General features: G+C 43.7%; 1 protein-coding gene across 4 annotated transcripts in view; it reads right to left on the bottom strand.

The window, feature by feature from the left end:
- SFMBT1 (Scm like with four mbt domains 1) overlaps window positions 1–20,447 on the bottom strand; it is a 122,433-nt gene that overhangs the window by 7,870 nt on the left and 94,116 nt on the right. For all 4 annotated transcript variants that reach the window (XM_044253393.1, XM_044253392.1, XM_044253396.1 and 1 more), the window contains 10 exons: window positions 19,681–19,775; window positions 18,881–18,982; window positions 17,541–17,691; window positions 15,250–15,332; window positions 10,989–11,115; window positions 9,657–9,770; window positions 6,979–7,021; window positions 5,456–5,520; window positions 997–1,136; window positions 168–277 (listed from right to left, as the gene is read on the bottom strand). In XM_044253393.1, coding sequence (XP_044109328.1) covers window positions 168–277; window positions 997–1,136; window positions 5,456–5,520; window positions 6,979–7,021; window positions 9,657–9,770; window positions 10,989–11,115; window positions 15,250–15,332; window positions 17,541–17,691; window positions 18,881–18,982; window positions 19,681–19,775 — 1,030 coding nt within the window. The remainder of the gene's footprint in view (window positions 1–167; window positions 278–996; window positions 1,137–5,455; window positions 5,521–6,978; window positions 7,022–9,656; window positions 9,771–10,988; window positions 11,116–15,249; window positions 15,333–17,540; window positions 17,692–18,880; window positions 18,983–19,680; window positions 19,776–20,447) is intronic.

Raw genomic sequence — 20,447 nt, 5'->3', positions numbered from 1 at the left:
CCACAACAGGACGGAAACTTATAAAACGAAATGAATCTGGTCCCTCACCACCAAGAGCTGAAGCACTGCCCACGAGGACAGAACTACTCTAACATGATGCATGGAGGGGGATCGGGCTCTGTGGCCTGTCCGATGGGTAAGAATGAAGGGCAGAGGAGGCTACTCACTTGGCTTTTAGGACCTCCCCACATCCATGCCACACGGAGTCCTTGTCCAGCTGCAGCTCCCGAAGGACGCGACTGGGTTTGTAGGCTGCATTGATAAGTAAAGTGAGGACCTGTGCTCCGTTTTTAAAGCAGAAATATGGGTTGGGAATAAGAAAAGCAGACCATTAGAATCTTGTTGTCCCCCAGAATATCATTTAGGAGATTAAATCTAATATTTGTTAACCAGTACTAACAATAATAATATTCAAGATACAACCGCTGACCAAAGTTATAGCTAAGACAATAATCAGACCCTCTTGGACATTCAACACATCACAGTCAGGACGAAATAGGCAGCATGAAATAAAAACGACTCTGGCATATGCTTCTGAATCCTCTGCAAGTCCTGGCAGACACAGCAGCTCGGCCTCCCAGACCCGCCGTCCCGCCACGGACTGAAAGCGCCAGCAGTCCTCACAGCGGGTGCACAGCGCGTGGCGGTCAGGCTGGGCAGCTGGGCAAGCCCGGCAGGTGGGCAGCTTTCTCACGGCCCCCGCGAGCGCCACGCGGCCCCCGGCTCCTCGACTGCGCTCCCGCTCTTCCTCGCACCACACTCAGGCAGCCTCTGACAAAAGCCCTTTCTCCACTAGCAGAGGTGGGCATCGGGCTCAGCTGCCTAATGAATGCTCCCTCAGGAGCCAAAGTAAGGACTGGTTCATTGAACAATACAGGAGGAAAGGGAATCCTTTCGGAGAAGACCCAGCACTGTCACACGTTAGGCGCGCGCATCTTTGCACCGATGAGTCTAGGGGGCTGCTGTGAGTTGTTCTGCCCCGGGCGAGAAGCTTACCTCTCTGAGGACCAGAACACAGTTCCCAGGCCCTACACACTGAGGCAGCTCAGCGATTCTTCCTTTGTTAAGATACGGCCCTGAGAAGCAACGGTGGTTGAAATATATCTTTGGACAGCAGTATTTTCCATTAATCATAACTGGGAAACGAAGAGAAACAAATATTCAGAACAGTCATTTTCCACTCCATGTTTCCAAAGTGGATGACTGGGGGGTGGGGGGTGGCAAGCATAGCCACCATTATATAAAGTTAAACATCACATATTTTGAAGCTTAAGATGTTGCCTGAGTGCCCCTGAAACACCTGAGACCTACCACAACTCTTATTACGGAGCTCGCCATGCTGCCCAAATCAAACAACAGCCTGAATCACATGGAGACTGACTTCAGGGTTAACACGACTCTATTTCAGAGACCCACACTTCTAAAGGATTGACTTTAAGAACCCATAATGATGGGGCGCCTCGGGTGGCTCAGTCGGCTGAGCACTGGGCTCATGATTTTGGCTCAGGTCCTGATCTCAGGGTTGCTCTGCACTCAGCGCAGAGTCTGCTTGAGAGTCCCTCTGCCCCTCCCCCAGCTACCCACGCGCTTTCTCTCTCAAACGAATAAAATCTTTAAAAAGAAAACTCTCTTAAAAAATGAATTTAAAAAAAAAAGGAACCCATGATGATTCTTTAAAAAAAAATAAAAAGAGGGCGCCTGGGTGGCTCAGTGGGTTAAGCCGCTGCCTTCGGCTCGGGTCATGATCTCAGGGTCCTGGGATCGAGTCCCGCATCGGGCTCTCTGCTCAGCAGGGAGCCTGCTTCCTCCTCTCTCTCTGCCTACTTGTGATCTCTCTCTGTCAAATAAATAAATAAAATCTTTAAAAAAATAAAAAAAAGAAAAAACAAGCACATGTGCTCGTATGCAAACGGGAAGGGGCAGAGAAAGAGGGAGAGAGAGAATCTTAGGCAGACTCCCCGCTCAACGCAGAGCCCCATATGGGCTTTTATGATCCATGATCTCATGACCCTGAGATCGTGATCTGAGCCAAAATCAAGAGTCACGTGCTTGGGGCACCTGGGTGGCTCAGTTGTTAAGTGTCTGTCTTCAGCTCGGGTCAGGATTCCAGGGTACTGGGATCAAGCCCCGCTTCAGGCTCCCTGCTCAGCGGGGAGCCTGCTTCTCCCTCTTCCCCCGCTTGTGTTCCCTCTTTCACTGTCTCTATCTCTCTGTCAAATAAATAAATAAAATCTTAAAAAAAAAAAAAAGTCACATGCTTACCTGACTGCGTGCCCAGGCTCCCCATGAGAACCCATGATGATTCAATGATTCCTGATGCTCAACTATTCAATAATCTATTCTGGAATGTTTCTAGGCAGTGGTGATGAATCATTTCCAGAACTACAGTTTCTCCCTTTCTCCTTAAAACCACCAAACTAGCACGTCAGCAGTGTACTATGAGGTAGGCCCCCTCCCACATCTGGGACTCCTCCAAAGGCTGAAAGTAAGCTACAAACACATCTCTAAGTCCTTTAAGCACCATGGGGTGTTACGTGGGCACAGAGACCCCTCTCTTCAACTTTTCTGTGTGAATGCTATACTTCAATATATTTTCTCATTCCCTCATTGTAGCTGGCAATTCCACTAATAAATATATGAAATTCATAGTCACAAAAGCAGAAAGAAGCCCTGCTGCTGGACACTGTTTTGGGAAAGGGAACGTGTGCACTGCCCACTGCCGATGGGATCCTGAAGCACGGAATGTCCACTCGGGAACGAAGAACGCAGTCTCCGCACAGAGGACAGCATGTCTGTGCCCGCTTCTCCATCTCAACTCCGCCACCCAGACCCCACTCCTCGGGACGAAGGCCCGTATGCTCCCCACTGCTGGCAGTACGGGCAGCTTACAGGTATCAGCTGTACACTATCCTGGAATTAGCCTTGCCCTACCCTCTCACAGGAGAGAGAGAGACTCCTTGCCCAAGGTTCCACCTTCTGTGAGTAGACAGGGAGAGGCAGCCCACTTCTAACAACTGCCCAAAGAGGGAGTACTCCTGTGTGGCCACTGTGCCTCAACGAGGGATGACTCTGAGTGGCCACACCAGCTAAAAGGCTTCCTTGTGGGCTGGAAGGAGCTTCTGTTACAACCAGCACTGCAACTGAACTTCTCCCTCTGCCCAATTCCTGCCCCCCGCCCCTGAGGCTGTTCCCCAAAAGCATACCCCAGTGACCCTCCTGCATGCAACTAGCAGCCTCAGACTGTTTCCAAGGTAACCAGAACGATAACAAAACACAAACCAAAAAGAACATGGCTGAGGTCACCTGGGAAACATTAGTGTCTCACTTCTGTAATTCTAGTAGGCATTAGAATAGCCAGTAATACATCAAAATTAAAGAGTTGCCTTATGTTTTTAATTTACCTTACGCTTTGATACCGAATCAAAACCACAACGAGCTATCACCTCACACCTGTCAGGACGGCTATTATCAAAAAGACAGGAAATCGGAAGTGTTGACGAAGAGGTGGAGAAAAGAACGCTGGGAGCCCGTGGGAATGCAAACAGGTGCAGCCACTCTGAACAGTCTGGGGGTTCCTCAAGGAGTCAAAAAGAGAACTACCTTGTGATCCAGTAATTCCACTTCACAGGGAATTTATCTGAAGGAAACAAAAATACTAACTGGAAAAGGTATCTGCCGCCCACCCCCACCATGTTCACTGCAGCATTATTTACAATAGTCAAGATATGGAAACAACCCGAGTGTCCACGGACAGACAGACGGATAAAGAATGGAATATTATTCAGTCATCTAAAAAAAAAGAAATCCCTGTCATTTGTGACACCATGAATGGACCCTGAGTTCACTCACTAAGTAGAATAAATCAGACTGAGAAAGACAAATATCATATGATCTCACTCATTTGTGGGATTTGAACAACAAAAACAACAAGACCCCAACTCACAGATACAGAGAACAGGCTGGTGGTCGCCAGAGGCAGGGGTAGGAAGTGAGCGAAATGGGTGAAGACGGTCAAAAGGTACAAACCTCCAGTTTTAAGTGAAGTCTTGGGGATGTACTGTGCAGCAGTGAGTATAGCAGTAATATTACTGTGCTGTACATCTGAACATTGCTAAGAGAACAGATCTTCTCATCACAAGAAAAAAAACGTAATTATGTGGTGGTAGATGTTAACCAGACTTAGTGTGGTGACCATTTTGCAATAGATACAAATATCAAATCACTATGTTATACATCTGAAACTAATATGTTTTGTGTCAATTATATCTCAATAAAAATGGGTAATTTTTAAAAAGATATTTACTAGTAATGTTATTCTGCTGGGTACTCAAAAGATAATATTATGGTCAAGTAAGAGTTATCCTGACAATGTAAGGAGGATTCAACCTTAGGAAAAAAATCTATCACTGAGATTCACCACATTAATAATCTTAGAAAAATCATATGATCATCCAATGCTAAGGAAAAATTCTCCGGTCAAAGTGACCATGGGTTTATGACTAAAGTTCCTAGAAAACTAGAAATGGAAGGGAACTTCTTTATCAGTTACATGCCAATCACCTATTGAACAGAGGAAGTTTAAATACTTTCCTTTTAATATCATGAATCAACAGTGATGCCACTGTCTTCATGCCTTTTAAATACAGGGATAAGTTCTATAGGGACATACAAGTAAATGACAGTAAACGAGTATAGCCAGCTGGTTACTACGATGAAGGTCGTCACCTTTTTGAAAAGGCCCTGATCCTCCACCCGTGAGGGACTCAATGAGAAGGCAGTATGTGGAAAAGAAGAAAGTGTGAGTTTTGAACTTGAGAAAGAGCTGAGTTACTTTTTTGACCCATCTACTCATAAAGCTGTGTGGCCTCTCGGAGCTTTGATTTCTTTTCTGTTCTAGGCATTTACTAAACGCCGTCCAAATGTGTAACCTGTGCTACATGCTCACCCAGACGCTGAGCACGCGACCAGCAAAGGTGGAGCCAAGAGCGGTCCCAGGGAGAGCCGCCCTGACAAGGGCTCTGGCCTCCACGAGGATTCTTAATTCATTTGTCAGGCATTGTCTCTGGGACAATGTTTTTCCAGGGCTTTATTTTTTTAAATTGTGAAATATGTAACATAATGTGTACACCACAGAAAGTGTTTAAAGAACAATAAACACCCACCTGTCAACCATCTAGCTTAAGAAGTTACACTGCCTGGAAAGCTCCTGGCTCTTCATCTTAACTAGGGATGAAAATACTGACCCCTCCAGAGCCCTTGGCACCCAACAAGTGATCAGGAGAGAATAGTCAATAATTATATATGGGCAGAAATATCATCCTAGAGATAATTATTAAACATAAGAGATCCCTCTGTGAAGCTACATCCTATAAATCAAAGGTACTGTTTAAGATTCAGTCCATTAAAAAACCCAGAAGGTTCTCTTTTCCACAAGACTGCATGCACTTATTTATACCTGAGTCTGTGGAGTTCAGCTCCTGATTCTTCAGACCCTCGTGGACAGTCCTGGAGGACGGTATTCTGGGTCAAGATAACACAACAAAACAGTAAGACAATCCTTAAGGTCAGTGAAGTGTGACGGTTAGTTTCCTTCAAATCTAAGAAAGCAAATGCGGCAGATTGCAAACTGTATAACAGAAGGTGCTTCCCTGATCACACTTTTATATTTTTAACAATGGTTTTTGAAACTATGTACATGGTTTAATGAGCCAACAGACAGTCTGTAGACAGTGCTGTATTACTTCATATGCAAATCAACTTTCTCTCACTCATGTGAGCAACAAATTATAGAATTCCTTCTGGAATTCTCAAACCATAAGTAAATTTTTCATCTTTCTCAATAGTCAAAGAACAAAAACATTTCTTATAAGGGTCTGTTTTCTTCTATCAGTTTCAAAATCAAAGACAAATTAGGTTTTAAAAATCAGAAACTTATTCTATATGTAGCAATCAATGAAAAAGGCTAACTTGTCTTTTTTAGAATACTTCCTGAATAAAACCTTGGATCTGTCTCAACAACTAAGTCAAGGAGAACTCCAAGGCCCGATGTTGACATTGCTGTCTCACCTCTCTACCTGGAACTTCTCCACCTCGCTCTGATGTCAATCTACTACTCACACAGGCGCAGAAGCAGCCCTAAGTCACACAGAATCTGCTACAGACTGAATCCATCCACTGAAGCCCCACTCCAACTGCGTCTGGAGACGGAGCTCTTGCGAGGTAAATAAAGGCGTGGCTCTGATCTAGGGGGGGCTGGCTCTCCCTGCCAGCTGGCCCTACCCTGTAAGGACGAGAGAAGCTGGCAGTCAGCAGGAAGAGAGCCCGGCCAGGAACCCAATCGGGCTGGCACTCTGACTTCGGACTTCCCAGCCTGCAGAACTGGGAGAAAATAAATTTCTGTTGTTTCAGCCACCAAGTCAGTAGTGTTTAGTTATGGCAGCTTGTGCAAAATAACACAGACTTGAAAACCCAGTGTTCAGAAACACACATTACATGTATTTTTAAGGCATCACTGATTAAGTGCTTCTCAAAGCTGTGTCAGAAGGTACACCATCCAGGGCGTCCCGACAGAGCACAAAGGTTCCCCTGAGCACACCTTCTCTTTCACCCCAAATTTTCTTTCATTGTGAGAAATCATATCATATCCTAATTTCTAATTTTTGCTCTTCCTTAACAAATAACAGTACAGAGATTCTATTTCCTCTCTTATGCAAATGCTTTCAGGCTCTAAAAGCCAAAGAAAACTCAACTGGTGGGAACATCTTGAGAAGGCATTTTACCCCTTTGTATATAAGGCCATTTCAGAAAATGCATATGCTGTAAGGAAAAGTATGTAACCTAGCAAAAGCTGAATTACAGAATTATGCTTCCACCCAAGAAAATAACATATGAGATACATTCTCTGAAATAGCGATTTCTTTTTCTAGATATTCTAACTTTCAAATGTCAACTGTTCAAACATACTAGTATATTACTTACTGTTTTTCTGGTTGAACCACTGCAATTTTCCTCTGTTTGTGTACTGCAAGAAGAAAACAAAACTATAAATGTCAAGAAAAATAAACAGAGGAAAAGTTACATATATATTAAGCTAACATTAACATATACAAAGCCCAGTCATGTGTGTATTTAACTAGTAAGTACTATGAATTAAGTGCTGATATAGCTGAATATCCAGACTGAGGCACATTTTCTGGGTAGGAGGAGCCTGTACACAAAGACCAAGGCTCTTGAATCCATCGACTCCTATGAATACTTTCACACAGGAAAAGATATTCAAAAGAAAATTTCACATTAATGAAATTAATACAAAAACACAAAAATTAACTAAACAGATCAAAGACTTAAACATAGGGACACCTGGGTGGCTCAGGTGGTTAAGTGGCTGACTCTTGCTTTCAGCTCAGGTGACGATCTCAGGGTCATGAGATAGAGAGAGCCCTACGTTGCACTCTGTCCTGGGTGTTAAGAGTGCTTGAAATTCTCTCTATCCATCTCCCTCTGTCCCACCCCTAAAAAAAAAAAAAGAGCTTAAAAAAAGACCTAAAGGAGTGCCTAGATGGCTCAGTTGGTTAAGCATCTGTCTTCAGCTCAGGTCATGATCCCAGAGTCCTGGGATCAAGCCTCATATTGGACTCCCTGCTCAGAGGGGAACCTGCTTTTCCCTCTCCCTCTAACCCTTCCCACTCTCCCCCTGTCAAATAAATACAATCTTTAAAAAATTTTTTTAAATTAAAAAAAAAATTTTTTTTAAATAAACGAATTTTTTTTAAAAGGCCTAAACATAAAGGCTAAAACTATAAAACTCTCAGAAGATACCATACGAGAAAATCTTCATGACATCAGATTTGGCAACTATTTCTTAGATATGACCCTGAAAGCAGAGGCAACAAAAGAAAAAACAAATTGGACTACATCAAGTTCTAAAACTTCTGTGCATCAGATAACACTATCAAGAGAGAGAAAAGGCACCCCGCAGAATGGGAGAAAATACTTGCAAATCACATATCTGATAAGGAAGGCATTATTATCTAGAATATATAACAAAATCCTACAACTCAGCAACAATAACAACAAAAAACCCAGTAAAAAAAATGGGCAAAAGACCTGAAGAGACATTTCTTGAAAGAAGATACACCGATACCCAGTAAGCATATGAAAAGGTGCTCAACAAAGCTAAGGACTAGGAAAACGCAAACGAGGACCAGAGTAAGACACCACCCTGTACCTACACCTACCAGCAGCACTATTATAAAAAACAAACAAACAAAAAACCACCCAACAAACAATAGCAACAAACCCAAAAACCAAGCAAGCAAACAAGAAACTCAGAAAGACGGGGCGCCTGGGTAGCTCAGTGGGTTAAAGCCTCTGCCTTTGGCTCAGGTCATGATCCTGGGGTCCTGGGATAGAGCCCCGCATGGGGCGCTCTGCTCAGTGGGGAGCCTGCTTCCTCCTCTCTCTCTCTCTGCCTGCCTCTCTGCTACTTGTGATCTGTCTGTCAAAAAAATAAAATCTTTGAAAAAAGAAAAAAAAAGAAACTCAGAAAGTAACAGTGCAGGAGGATGTGAAGAAAGCGGAGTCCTCATCCCATGGACGTGTGCAGAACAGTCTAACGGTTCCTGCAAGTGTTAAACAGAGAGCTACACTCGAGAGATGGAAAGACAAGTCCACATAGAAACCTGCAGACAGATGTTACAGCAGCATTCTTCATAACCACTAAGGAATGGAGACAACCCAAATGTCCCTCGACTGAGACACGGATTAAAAAAATGGGGCCCAACACTACAGTGCAATGGCACTAAAAAGACACAGGAGCGAAGTGCCGACACACACAGCACGCGGATGAACTCTGGAGGCGTGATGCAGAGTAAAGGAAGCCCGTCACACGCGAGTGCCTGTTGCATGACCCCACAGGCAGACGTACACAGCAGGAGAAAGAAGAGAAGTAGGGGACTGGGGCTGGGGGCAGGAGGTAAAGAGGCAACTGCCAAGGGGTACAGGGCTTCTTTTTGAGACAATGCAAATGTTTTCAAATGTTCTGTGGTGACAGTTGCACAACTCCATGAATATATTAAAAACCACTGAATTCTATGATCAAATTTTTTGTTATATAAATTATATTTCAATAAAGCCATTTTTAAAAGGGAGAGTGGGGCGGGATGACACTTTTAAGGTTAGGTTACAGAAACACTCTGGCTTCCACCTCTCTCAACCCCTCTTCCTCTCTTCCTGGCTAGCTCGGATGGAAGCCAACTGCCATGTGTGGGCTCCCCTCTGAAGAGGCCCACATGGCAGAAACTGAGGGAAGCCTACCACCAACAGCCAGCAAGGAACTGAGGCCCTCAGGCCCAGAGCCATGAGGGAATGCAACTAGCTACATGGCAGCAGACCCTCTCCACTGTGGGCCTTCAGATGGCTGCAGTCACTGGCTGAGTACAGACAGGCTCATGAGGGGCTTGGGTCCAGAGCACCCAGATTCCTGCCCTGCAGAAACCGTTAAGAAAATCCATGCTTGTCACTGTAAGAGATTTCCTATGAGGAAGAGACAGCCAGAACACTGCTTTGTTTCTCTCAACTGTCCAGATGCATCCTAATGGTGGCAGCCACACAACATTATTTACGGATCAGCTCCTGGGCCAGACATAGACAGCTACCTCGTGCTCGGCGAGGGGCGCTGAGGGGATGGCCATTGGTTTCACACCAGCCCAAAGGAAATATATCCATGGATTCCACATTCACAATACATTCCGGTACGGGCTTCTTAGAACCTGTTTAGATTAAAACAAAGTTTTAGATCATTAAACAGCCTTCTTCATAAAGTACTTCCTAGACAATATTCTACTGTTGCAGTAATGCAGACACAAAATCTCCTGAGCAAGTTCCTTTTACACAGAAGTCATACTTTTACATATGTGACAAACACTAAGCAAAAAAAGTAAATATCCCCTACGCATACTGGTACAAATATGAAAATGAGGGCGCCTGGGTGGCTCAATCAGTTAAGCAACCAACTCCTGGTTTCAGCTCAGGTCATGATCTCAGGGTCCTGGGATCAAGCCCTGCGTCAGGCTCTGTGCTCGGCAGGGAGTCTGCTTGAGATTCTCTCTCTCCCTCTCCTGTCCCTCTGCCCTTCCCCCTCCTTCATGTTGTCTCTCTTTCTCTCTCTCTCAAGTAAATTAATAAATTTTTAAAAAAGGAAAAGAAAATGGGTAGTGGGCATACAGAGTGATCCCTAGATACAGAGCAGCAAATAAGCAAGTGGAACTACCATCAGTATCACTCAGATGGCTGACAAATATAATCAATTCCATGAAACAACTGCAAAACAAAAGGCAACAGTGACAGTTCTACTCGATGAGAACATTAGCTCTGGTCCTTGGGAACAAACCAGTGAGGTCAACTCAGCAAGTGACGTTGCTCAGCAGGGGTTGTACAATAGTCTGGATTCAATCCCGTCGCCGACATCTGCATTAAATGCCTGTTCTACAAACTGGAAAGAGTAGGTACCAAGTCTGTTTGGTAGGACGTAAGGAAGAAACCCAAGCTGTCTTCAGTACTGCAGTGCTGATGCTCACATAAGGCTTTCCATCCACAAACCCATCCAATCACCGAACATTACTTTTAGTATATCTTCTATTTTACATATTTTTGTTGCTACTGGGTAGGGGCAATCAAAATATCATCTCTTAAGTGAGCTACATGTTAATGCTGATGCTCGTATATTCTAGTTACATCAAAACATACACAACCTTCAAGAAAACAGGAGACTCCACAGTGAAGGCTTTTTACTTACATTCATTTCCTAAAGTTTGAAAGTCAATGACAGGAAGAGAAGTTTTTAGCAAAGAATCTCGCACTGCAAATTACGAGTGTCTGAGCAAGACCCCTACTTAGCTAACTGCTGCAGCCTAACAGCCACATCACAGGGGTGGGCAGGCAGGGCAGAGAACAACGGCCGCAGGAGGCTTCTCAGAGGGATGGCTTACCCTCCAGCTGGAGCCACAGGTAGGAGCCTCTCACCGCAGTAATGGTGGCAATGCATACTTCTTCGGGGAGAAGAGGGTTCACTGCCTCGAGCTTCATATTCTCCTTAAATTCATGCTCAGAAATGGACTGAAAAATAGATGATCAAATCCAAACACATACTCAGTACCAACTCACATGCTCATCTCAGAGACTTGGCATAAGTAACATTTAACCCTACAGTAGCACTTCAAAGCTATACATTTGTTTTGCTTTGTTTTGTTTCTTAAAGTCAAAAATGTCGGTCTCTCTTGGTGCTATCAACAGTATACAGTCTTGAGATCGGGTAAACCCGCATTATTGCTACCTGTGTGACCTTGCTCAAGCCTTCTGCCTCAGTTTCTTCATCTATCAGATGACCCTGAGAACACTTACCTCACTGGGTTATTAGGAGTTTTCAATAACATAAAGTCCCTAAGGCTCTGTGCCCTGAACCAGCTGGCTCTCACCCACTGTTGGTTTGCTTCTCCTCCCATACAGGGCTCTATCACACAGCAAGCTGCCTGGTTCCTCCTTCTATGTATGTCCTAAAAGGCAGTCAGGATAAATAATGCTTATGAATGAGGGAAAATATATGTTTGAAAAATTTGCAACTTCTGGGTCAAAGTGGAGAATTGAAACATATTTGATTGTTCTCTTTTCCTTCTGACATCACACTAAAATTAAAGTGTTGTCTTTTTGGGGTATTTTTGTTTTTGTTTTTGTTTTTACATAAACCTACTAAGACAGATGTAACAGGAGACAATAATAACATATAAGCTAAAATTTAGAAGAGCATCTAGAACTAACACAGTAGACTACAGAAGGGCGAATGTAAGCGGGCAGTGACGCAGGCTAAGAACAGGCAGCACCAGGTACCAGGCAACTGCAGGTAGAGAAGAAATAGTCCAGTGAAAAGATTCGCTGAAGATATTTAAGAACCATTTTGGTCATACCATTGGCTCTCCCACTCCATACCCCAGAGCAACTATCCCATCCCTTCCCCTGTAAAAGATGAGATTTATCCTCCAGAGAGGATCAGAGACAAGATATCCCGGGACAGGAGAGCACGTGAGTTGCTGAGAGCATACACACAGTACCCAAAACAGGGTTCTGCACACAGAATGCTGAGAGGTCCAGCCCTTGCCTCTACCCTCCCGGCAGATGGGGAAATATGAAGTTAGATGACAAACCCAAGAAGAAATACGGATTTAGGCATCCTCGACAAATGGCCAGCCAGATCCCACCCTAAAGAGAAGTTCAAGGTTGACAAGTCCCACCCATATGCTCAGAGCTTCTAACCGGCTTTTATCTTTTAGTTCCCCCCCTTCTTAAATATGAGCAAATCACCAAGCGTTAGCAGACATCTAAAAACATGAAAGCTAGGGACCAAAGTAGACAAAACAAGCAAAGGGGAGAAAACTTTTTATGCAACAAGAAAATTTCCCAAAAGGCAGGAGTAATTAACATTCCCTGAGTGATAAGAAAAACTATCACATCTTTAAAATAAGAATGGTATGCTATTACAATTACAAATAAATATTCAGAGACCAGAAACAGTTCGGGAAAATAAAAAAGGTGGTAATAAAAATTTAAAAACTCTAAAAAAGGGTTGAAAGATAAAGTTTAGGAAATCTTTTCATCAAGTAAAGCAAAAAGACTAAGAAACAGAAAACAAGAGAAAGGGAAAGAAGAGTAGAGGTCTGATCCAAAGGGCCAACATACAAACAAAAGAAATTCCAGAAAAAAAGAGAGAAAATCCAAGGAAGGAAATCAAAGAAGAGATACAAGAGGACTTCTCAGCACAGAAAGGAACAAATCTCTAGAGAGAATGTGTTCACTGGGAACCCAGCAAGTGAATGAAAACAGGCCAACAGGCTACCTGCGGCTTGGCTAGGAAACGTGGTGGCAAAGACCCCATAAGCTTCCAGGGACAGAGTGAAAGGCAGATCATCTATGAAAGATCAAGAATAAGGACAGGTTTCAACTTCTCAACAGTTCCACTGGAAGGTAGAGAACAACTAAATGATATTTTAAAAATGCTCAGGTAAAGTAACTTCTGACCTAAAATTCCAATAGAATGAAGACATTTTCAAACATGCAAAGTCTATAAAAATTTACCTCTCTTGTATCTCATTTCAGGAAGCTACTGGGAAATGGGCTCCATCCAAACAAGGGAATGAGACAAGAAAGGCAGCGGGTTAGACTTACAGAACAGGAATCTTAAATCTTAAGAAAGGAGAGAGGCAAACCCTTGAGTGACACTGAAAGGCAGTCCCCAGGACTACAGTTTCATGGCAAGCCTAGTGAGCAACCTGTCTGGGGAGGAGAGAATGGAGGTTGCTAAAAGGGATGTCTCAAAGAAAAATATTAGAAATGGCAAAGTTTCTATTCAAGGTTATCTAAGTGGTCACGGACTTGAGGAAAAAAAAAATGTGTCTATGGAATATCTTGTACTTTAACCCTTCTACCCTAAAATACAAAGAAATAACTGTAACTAGGAAAGACACACAGGTCTAGTTGGACCAAAGAGACTTCTGGGAAATGATACAGGGCAGCTCTTCGAGCATTTGCTCCAAACACAGGACAGCAACCCTGGCCCAGATTTCACAGTCATCTCGCTTCACGGCCCACCCCATGGCGGATGGAGCCAAAGCAGCAGGTGCTCAGGACAGAGCCTCACACACCTGCAGAAGTGGCTGGCTGCACAGCCTTTTCTTGGTCCTCCTGGGCTCCTGTCAGTGAGACAGCTGCCTTCCGCAACCACACACCCACAGAAAATGAGAGCTGCTGCCGAGAATCATGAAGCACTCACTGGAAAACCACTGGTGTAGGAAAGAGGAGTGTGAAAGGAAGGAGGAAGGAAAAGTAACCCCAAATTGACAAGAAGGTTGCACTCCTGCTGCGTCACAGTATCCGGGTTCTCACTGCACTACAACCCTGGTGAAAATCCACATGCAAAGGAAAAGCCTTACCAAAAAGGTCATCAAATTAATGCATATTAATACATCTTAAGTTAAAATAGACTTTGCATCAAAGGATGATTCCCGGATTTAGCTGACTTTCAATTTACCCACTAAAAGTCCATCTGAGAGTCAGGTAAAGGAACGTTTGCATATGTTATTAGTGTCTCCCAACTCCTTATATAAACTCTAAAAGTTTCATAAAGGTGTGTGTTGGTGGGGAGATCACAGACTTCCAGATGGGACTGTGAAACAGTTTCAAGAAGTTATTGGAAGGTATGCTAAGAACTACCAATAGAAACAAAGAAAATTAAGCTACGAAAGGGCACCTGGGTGGGTCAGTTGGTTAAGCATCTGACTCCTGATTTCAGCTCCGGCCACAATCTCAGGGTCATGGGATTGAGCCCTGCCTCGGGCTCTGTACTCAGCAGGGATTCTGCTTAGGGATACTCAATCTCTCTCTTCCCTCTGCCCCTCCCCTGGCTCATGTCCACTCTCTCTCAAATAAATAAATAAATCTTAAAAAAAAAAAAAAAGTTATGAAAAACAAGGCAATTATTAACTTGAGGACAAATAAAAGAAAATCATAAAATAATGCAGTGCTCAACTGTGAATAATATACGAATGCATACAGTAGTGTAAGTATTCAATCCAGATTCAACTCCACAGGAGAACTCTAACAGGAGGAAAAGGTGGGTAAGACAGAGGAGAAAGGTGATATAAAATAGCTAAGTGCTCATTCATCATAAGATACAACCAACAGACATGTCTAAAATTAATGCCTCAAAAGATGACAGTGTGCTATTCTGAAAACGATTTAAGTACAAATATCAGAACAACAGGAGTGAGAACTCCTGGAAAGGGAGACCACAGTGAGGGATAGGGCAGGGAGCTGTTGTTACATTGTAAGCCCTTGACTGCTCTTTGGTGTTATAAACCATATGCATGTAATACTTTCACAGAAGTATTTTTAAATAAGCTTAATGATTTCTTTCTACTTAATATTTAAACATTTTTTCATATTTTTGAACTACCAAAAATAATTCTGAACTAAAAAAATGCACATGATTTCAACTAAATTTAAAAAAACTGATAAACTTTGAAACCCAGTTAAATTAACAAATTAACTTCCACAGTAAATGAATTTTCCTTGGACCATTTTATTATAGTCAACAAGATGCTCATCTGGGTTGAGTGAGGGGACTGAGTAATAACCAGGGAGCCCAGGAAGCACAGCAGTGCTGGGCAGATGACAACGGTGATGAGGGGCCAGGGTTCTCACCGGAGGAAAGCACCTCTGGGGAGCAGCTTCAGCACCACACTGTTTGAGGTAGTCGGCCCAATCAAAGTCCTGGCCTGGGTAGCCTAGGGAAGGACAAAAAAAAAAAAAAAGATTCACACCACATGTGCCTGCCCGGCTCTTCAATTCTGCCAGGTGTCCATCCAGAACTTCTCATTTGCTAAGCTGAGGACTTGGCTCATTTTAGGGAGGAGGGAAAACAACCTATAAATCCAAAGCATCATTCATGTTATAAAGCAGAGCAACTCTGGTTAAACGTAGCAATATAATAAAATTCTTCAGATACATTTTTTTAAACTTTCTAGTTCCAAACTATGCATTTATTTTCAACACTATTTTATGTGATTAGCTGCTGGCAGTTTACCGAAAGAATTTAAGACACTTATGACTGCATTTGAATTGTTCTAATAAATCCAGTCGGGCTCTATTCTATTCTAAGTCGGGCTCTAAAGGAAGAGACACCAAATAATCTTTTTGCTCTCCCAAAGCTATGCCCTCATGTATCTTCGCCACTCCTGACACAATCTCTCAGCACTGTTTCCAGATTCCTGTTTTACAGAATCCCAATGCTCTTAAAAACTTAATCATGAATTCATTTCAGCAAGAGTCCAGCATAACTGCCTGCTTCAGTCCCCCAATGTTCCTGGTAGCGGCTTCTCAGACCCGGCCCCCAGGCTGCCGCCCGGAGCGGACAACGTCCCAGGCACAGAGCGGGCTACCACACTACGCCACCTGACAGACATCCATCCCCTGCAATCCCTCCTCTGCCCAACTTAGACTGGCACCACGCTCTCCCCCTGTTCTCCACCTCTATACCTCACACTACATTAGCTGCCATTTTCAGTTACATCATCTACTTTCCTCCCTCTTATAGACAGATGAGCAGTCTGTAACAATGCTGAAAGTTCCAATACCTTTAATAATTGCTTTTCCTTTTCACATAAAGGCAGCAGGTAAGATAAAGAACTTGGATATCCAGCCTTCTAGAACAGTAGGAACTTCCTCCTGCAGGCTTGTGCCCTCCTGCCACCACCTCCAGGCCGGCATGCCCACTCTCTGTTCACTGAGGGGAGAACCTGGGAGGCTCCATTACTGTTTTCTCCTACTTGCTCCTTGAAGGAACCGTCGTACTCACTTCTGTCTCCCCAGTCACAGAGAAGCCCAATGCCTAGCTCATAGCAAACATTCCACACATGTTTGTTGGATGAATGGAGGCTGAATAAACAGCAAAAGGATCTGAATTTATGACTTGTTAACACAGAAAAGTACTTCTATCCCAGTGTTCCAGCATTCAGCATTTAGAAAGTGAAGCTGTGTTCACCAAAAGTCTACTAATAAAGGATACACAGACTGCCAATCAAATAATTTGATGTGCTAATACAAAAGCCAGATTAACATTTGACATGTCCAGATATCGTCAGTTAAAAAATATTAAAAATTTCAGTCAAGGTTAACTACCGTCATATTTAAGAGCCTTGATTAAAGGACCAATGATTATATTTTGCAGGGGCATCTGGGTGACTCAGTCAGTTAAGCATCTGACTCTTGATCTCAAGGTCGTCAGATCAAGCTCCATGTGGGCTCTGCACTGGGCATGGAGCCTGCTTGAGATTCTCTCTCTCCCTCTGACCCTCCCCACCCCAGCCCCCACTCACATGCTCTCTCTAAATAGAATCCTAAAAAATATATAAAAAGATTATATTTTGTAAAATTGCAAACACCAGGAAAATGAGTTACTGCTTTCCTATCTACAGCTTCTCTGAGTCCTGCTCTTAATCATAAACCTTTCTCTGAAGTCTGATGAGCCTCACTCTGGAGGAATGTCCAGAAACCAAAAAATCACAGTCATGTGCCTCCTACCTTCCAGCTCTGGCCCTGAGGCATTTTCTCGTATGCCAGCTCCCGACACTCCCTGTACGCCCTCCCCTCACTCCTCTGCGCTCTCACAACAGACACAGAAGGGAGCAAACTAGGAACCCGCATGAAACCCTAGGCTGTTATGAAGACATATTTGTCAAGGTCGGAGGACAGAACATACTTAATATTTAATAGTTTTTTAGCTTAACTTAAAACTTGCAAATATGTAAATATACGGAATCAAGGCCTTCATTTGTACTTGTCTTGGGACCCAAAAATGTTAAGGACAGGCTTGGACAAGGAAGAGAAAGAGAGAGAGACACACAAACACAAAAAAGATCCAGGTGATGCCATCTGATAAATCCTTCTCAAAAAGAAGCCCGTAATGAACAATTCAGAACAGAACAACTACTTACCAGGAGGGGGGCTGATGTGTAAACCATTCTTCAGACTCCACTGCACAGGGAAAATACCAGAACTGTCAGCATGACACACAAAAGATCGCCGGGCATGATTCTCTGGTCGCAAATCATCCATTTCCACCAGGAAGTACTTCTCATCAAAGACCTGCGCATACAATAGAACAGACAACACAGGACAATGGTTTTAAAATGAAGGACACGTGTGTGTCACTTTCTTGGCGGGGACAAGCATGTTACAAAACTGCACAGCCACGCTGGGTGTAAAGAACACTACGCACCACAACAGGCGCTGTTCTCATTAAATGCTTTTCATGCGTTAACTCAGTTTCAATCCTCCTTACAACATACTAAGGTAGGTACCATTATCAACCCCATTCTGAAAATAAGGAAATGGGATTTAAAAAGAGGTTAAACAACTTGCCCCATTTTACCCAGCAAGAAAGAATCAGAACCTGGGTTCAAATCTAAGAATTTGGGCTCCAAACAAAACTTAGTTTAGGCCGAGTGAGGAGTCCACCACAACTTGTACATCGGATTTCTGGGTCCTAGCCTAGTTTCAAATGTCAAAAAGGTTTGATTAACCCACTCCAGCTCCTTGCCACCCCACGGCCCTTCAGTCTCCAGAAGGGGCCTTCTGACCCCACTGCAGGTTCAGAATCCCTCCCTGTTCTTAGAATAATCTTCTCCTAAGGCCAAATAAATAAATATTAAATCTCAAGACGTCGGCATCCAAGCGACCGCTCCTCTAGTCACGCCTGTCTTCTGGCTCTACTCTGGGTCAGTGGGCTCCAATCCTGAACTAACCCCTTGTCTTGTGCCTCGGGCCAGTCACAGAGTTACCAGGGCCTGACAACCTGCGCATCTCCTGTGCTTACTCCCGATAGGAGCCTTACTTTTGTCAACCTTCCAAAAGACTGGACTCCGGACTCCATTCTGGACCAATCCTGGACAGAGCTCATGACACAGACCACCTGCATGAGCCCTGTACCTGGGTGGACACTGACACTGTTGCCTGTGCCCAGACCTCTCAGACACCGAGGCCTGCCTGCTGGATAAGTGCCCTCTGGTTATGCATCACGAGGCCCGCCCCACATACCACGCCCCACTACTCGGGTGCCCACGCTGTGGTTGGCTGGGATGACCAGGCCCAGAAGAAGGAATGGGCCACAGAGAATCGGACAGTACAAATACAAAATGTGCACAGAAGTCATTCTAGCGTTGCTGAGGAGAAACATGGCTCAGAGTAGCAGAGCCTGAACACCAAAACTCTAACCACCTTCCTAAACAAGTCACCCTTGCAGGTATTCATACCAAGAGAGTTGTCCCTCTTTTACCTTAACAACTGTAGCAGGAGAGATCTCAAAAGGAGACCAGGGGTCCACAGCTTCCAACTTCATATTTACAGAGAATGAATGAGTGCTAATAACTTGTTTGTCCTGAAATGCAAACACCAAGAGGGAATAAAAATACAGTATTTTCACATTCACTTTATACTCATATATAGCTGAATACTACTCTTAATTAATTAAAATAGAACTGTCCAGTTCCTGGTAAATAATTTAATCCTGTATATTCTTTCCTGGAAAAAATTATTCAGAAACAAAAACACAGGAAGTACTCCTACTCCCTGTATTTGGTACACAAAAGCCACCTGGAAGAAAACAAGTTTATTTTATAACAAGTTGGGGCTATGTAGTTAAGAGTGGAAAAGAAGGGGCGCCTGGGTGGCTCAGGGATTAAGCCTCTGCCTTCAACCCAGGTCATGATCTCCGGGTCTGGGAGTTGAGCCCCGCATTGGGCTCTCTACTCAGCAGGGAGCCTGCTCCCCACCCCCCGTCCCCGCCTGCCTCTCTGCCCACTTGTGATCTCTCTGTCAAATAAATAAATAAAATCTTTTAAAAAAAAAGAGTGGAAAAGAAAAGACTCAAATGGTTTTAGAGAATGTTGGGAGAAAACGTAGACTACTTTTAGAAGAAAAGCAGGATCCCCAACACTCCAGCCTTGAAACCTTTCCTCCTTCAGACACCCCAGCATTCTCACTGACCCCCTGGGTTACGGTCCACTTTGCGCCTCCCCTGACTGCCGGACCCTGCTGTGAGAAGGTGGGCACCAATCTGTCCTGTTTTGTTTTTACCTTAAATAAGTATGATGGTAATGGCTCCTCCTCCTCCTCTTTCACTTTGGCCAAGATCTCCTGCCACTCAGCTTCATTCTTCAGATGCCGGATGGCTTTTATAAAACAAGACAGGACATTTTAAGTGAGGAGAATGTACACACGTTCTATCTGTTCTGAAAGCATTCGCGTAAACAGAAAAGTCACTTTCCATGGGGAAAAGAACAGGCTCCAGAGGACTTACACAATCTGCACTCATACAACCTGCACCCTGACTTCAGGACTTTGTCCCCTCTATTGAGAGCTGGGTAGTCAGCCTGGGCAAAATCCCCGCAGCAAGATCAGAAGGACTGCTGCAGGCCACAAAATCGCGTAAGCCCCCAAGGGAAGCACATAAGTGCAGACTGCTTTAAACCGAAACTCCGGTTTTGAGATTACTGTCATTTCCTCTAGTTAACAATTCACTCTGAACCAAGACCTATCCTAAGACCTATCCTATTCCTGTACCTAGCTAAATGCTACCTGGAAAATTTTCCATCAGTTTTGGTAAGGGGTCAGTATGAGTTGGGGCAGGAGTCCGTAAGGTACATCAAGATGTGTGGCAAATTACTAAATTAATAAAACAAAAGAAAATTAGGCACTTATATATGTGAGGGTTTTTTTTGCAATTACTACTGTCTATTAAAAGTGTCTATTACACTTTTATAATACTCAGTATCATACTATTTTTCAGTCTTGTCAATGTTAGTAAAAACATAACATTAACGTAATAGTTAGAGAAAAATATT

This window comes from Neovison vison, chromosome 6 (assembly GCF_020171115.1).
Source record: "Neovison vison isolate M4711 chromosome 6, ASM_NN_V1, whole genome shotgun sequence".
In the NCBI taxonomy this organism is placed as follows: Eukaryota; Metazoa; Chordata; class Mammalia; order Carnivora; family Mustelidae; genus Neogale; species Neogale vison.
The sequence above is the reverse complement of the archived record's forward strand: the minus strand, read 5'-3'. Positions and strand labels throughout refer to the sequence as shown.